Source organism: Citrus clementina, unplaced genomic scaffold (genome assembly GCF_000493195.1).
Source record: "Citrus clementina cultivar Clemenules unplaced genomic scaffold, Citrus_clementina_v1.0 scaffold_9, whole genome shotgun sequence".
NCBI lineage: Eukaryota > Viridiplantae > Streptophyta > Magnoliopsida > Sapindales > Rutaceae > Citrus > Citrus x clementina.
In genome coordinates this window covers 10,287,533-10,289,813 of record NW_006261964.1, presented here as the reverse complement: position 1 = coordinate 10,289,813, position 2,281 = coordinate 10,287,533, and the positions used below count along the sequence as shown (strand labels likewise).

The 2,281-nt window shown below is 35.7% G+C and overlaps 1 protein-coding gene across 1 annotated transcript; it reads right to left on the bottom strand.

Moving 5' to 3' along the window:
* Positions 1–271: 271 nt before the first annotated feature.
* LOC18033142 (DNA-directed RNA polymerase V subunit 7) lies at positions 272–2,275 on the bottom strand. The gene is made up of 2 exons (XM_006420551.2): positions 2,167–2,275; positions 272–946 (listed from the first exon to the last, which is right to left on the bottom strand). Exon 2 carries the CDS (start codon positions 934–936, stop codon positions 388–390), a length of 549 nt encoding a protein of 182 aa, XP_006420614.1. The 5' UTR covers positions 937–946; positions 2,167–2,275; the 3' UTR covers positions 272–387.
* Between the last annotated feature and the right edge of the window lie 6 nt (positions 2,276–2,281).

Below are 2,281 nucleotides of genomic sequence, written 5' to 3'. Positions count from 1 at the left end.
ATGAACAGTATCTTAATCACTTGAACAAATTTTAACCGTCCAAGCAAAAGTTATCATATCTTTTCAAGTCAATTTAAATATTGTTTAAACACTCCATAAATTGATAGAAGTGATGAACTGGTGCTTAACAATGTTAGTGAACACCAAATACTACCCAGTCAACTCTCTTATAATCATTAACAGTTAAGCACAATCTTTCAAATGAATAATCAACAAGCTGATAAATATATAAACAATAAAAGCAAATCAAAATAAGCCAACAAGTAAAAGATGCATAAAGGTATAGACATTCATCAACCAACATTTGTTACATCTGATGGTACTTGGCATTTATCAATAATTCCATCTACAACAGGGTCATATAAACATGCATTACAAAACATGAGTTTAATCTAGAGGATTTTCACAAGAAACCGGTCCTAGAAAATCACCCTCTAAGCTGACCAGTGCCTGGAATTCCCTTTCTGCCTCAAGCCACTTGGTTCCAATCACAATTACACGAACTACGACATCTTTCTCAATTTTTGGGTTCTTCTCACTGAGGAAGACTGGATTCTCTGCCTGCACATAACGGTAATCAGGCATTTTCGAACAAGTAAGGTATATGTTCTCGACTGGCCCGCACTTCAAGAAAACACCATGCTTGAGCACCTTGTGCACAGTCCCGTCCAAGACCTCCCCCCTGAAAATTTTGAAGGTGATACCACTGAAAACAACAGGAAAGAGAACCTCCCCTGTGTTCTCTCTAACTCTTCCCTCCCCTATGTTCTCCAGAGTTGTGACAGCGAGAAAGTATCCAAGATCTTTGGTGGCCTTTCTGCGAGCAAAGTCATCCAACAGACGGATGACAATGGACCTCTGAAGCATCGGACCTTTTGCATCCAGATTTTCGGCAGGTACTACAACATTCCAGGGCAACTTCACTTTAAGAAACATTTTGTTTCACCTGTTATAAACCAATGTGTGATATAAATAATCTACCATAATCAAGTTTTATTCCTAAAACTTGCATAGAATCTGTCCATTTCCATGTCTAATGAAATCATCTATATACTTTGACTGGATTTGACAGATTTGTCAAAAAGAAGAGCATATACCATCATAATATTTTAATTTAAAAAAAAATAATTTGAAAATGACATATTTTTGCTTTCTTTAAGCAGCAGAGCAAAAAGGTAAATAAAATAGTGGTGATGGAAGGTGGCGAGGACCAATAGTGGTGGCGGAACTCAAATGTGCAATCATCATTCAAATAGTGTAATGGAGCGACAAATCTATTGATGCTAACATGCATATTGAATAATGATCATATAAATCTCTTACGCCGGGATTGTTAGAGGAAAGAAAGCTATGAAGCAAGAAAAAATACTCTCCAAGTGAGCCTCAATTTTTGTATATTTAAAGATATTTGAAACTCCCTAAAAATGCTCTCAAGTGGGACTTTACCAAAGTCACAGGTCAGGTAAAAGATAATACCCTTCCATTCACATCAAGGCACTAAAATGTTTGAGCAGGTAAATTTCCAAATGTTATCCAACAAGAAGAGTTTAACTCACGGCTGATAGATTCTATTTACATAGTTCTGTTCTGAAGAGTGTTAAAAATCATAAGAGAGACAAGAATTCGAAATCTTGTAGCTGATAAACAACCATTGCATCCCCACTGCTAAACAATGAAGGCTCCTTAGGGTCTAAGGAAGGATCAGGATCATCTATATCTAGCATCTCAAGTCATACATAGCATTCTTTTCGTTTATTTTTTTCCAAAGAAACCCAATTTCTACAACTATAGAAACTACATTCCACATTACCCTCTTAATGTTTAGATCGTTACTGTACCAAATAAACTCAGAAAAATCCTGAAGCTGAAAAATAAAGAAGTCCTCTCAAAAATGAAAAAGCTTCAAACTACCCCAGAACACCAAAACCACCCAAAAAAGTAAGTAAAAGATTTTAAAAGGTTTCATAACATTCTAAAACCCTAGATATGAACTAAACCCTAAAAAATAAATGTATTATAAAGAAATAAAATTCATTTAAATGGTAAATGTGATAAAAAAAAAAACTGATAATCCCCATTTCAGACAATAATTAAAATACCCACGAAGAAGCAATAAATAAATAAGCATTGGATAACCAACAAAAAAAAACAAAGAGAGAAACTGACAATAAGGGCCGAATGCTCAAGCCTTGCTCGCCCTGTAGACGGAAGAAGTTTTGTGACTCACTGAGTCCGTGACTCGTCCTCTTCTCTCGTGAACCTTGGTGCCTCACAGTCACAA

Excerpts from the sequence above, each read along its gene's own strand:
- LOC18033142 (XM_006420551.2), bottom strand. The coding sequence starts at position 936 with ATGTTTCTTAAAGTGAAGTTGCCCTGGAATGTTGTAGTACCTGCCGAA.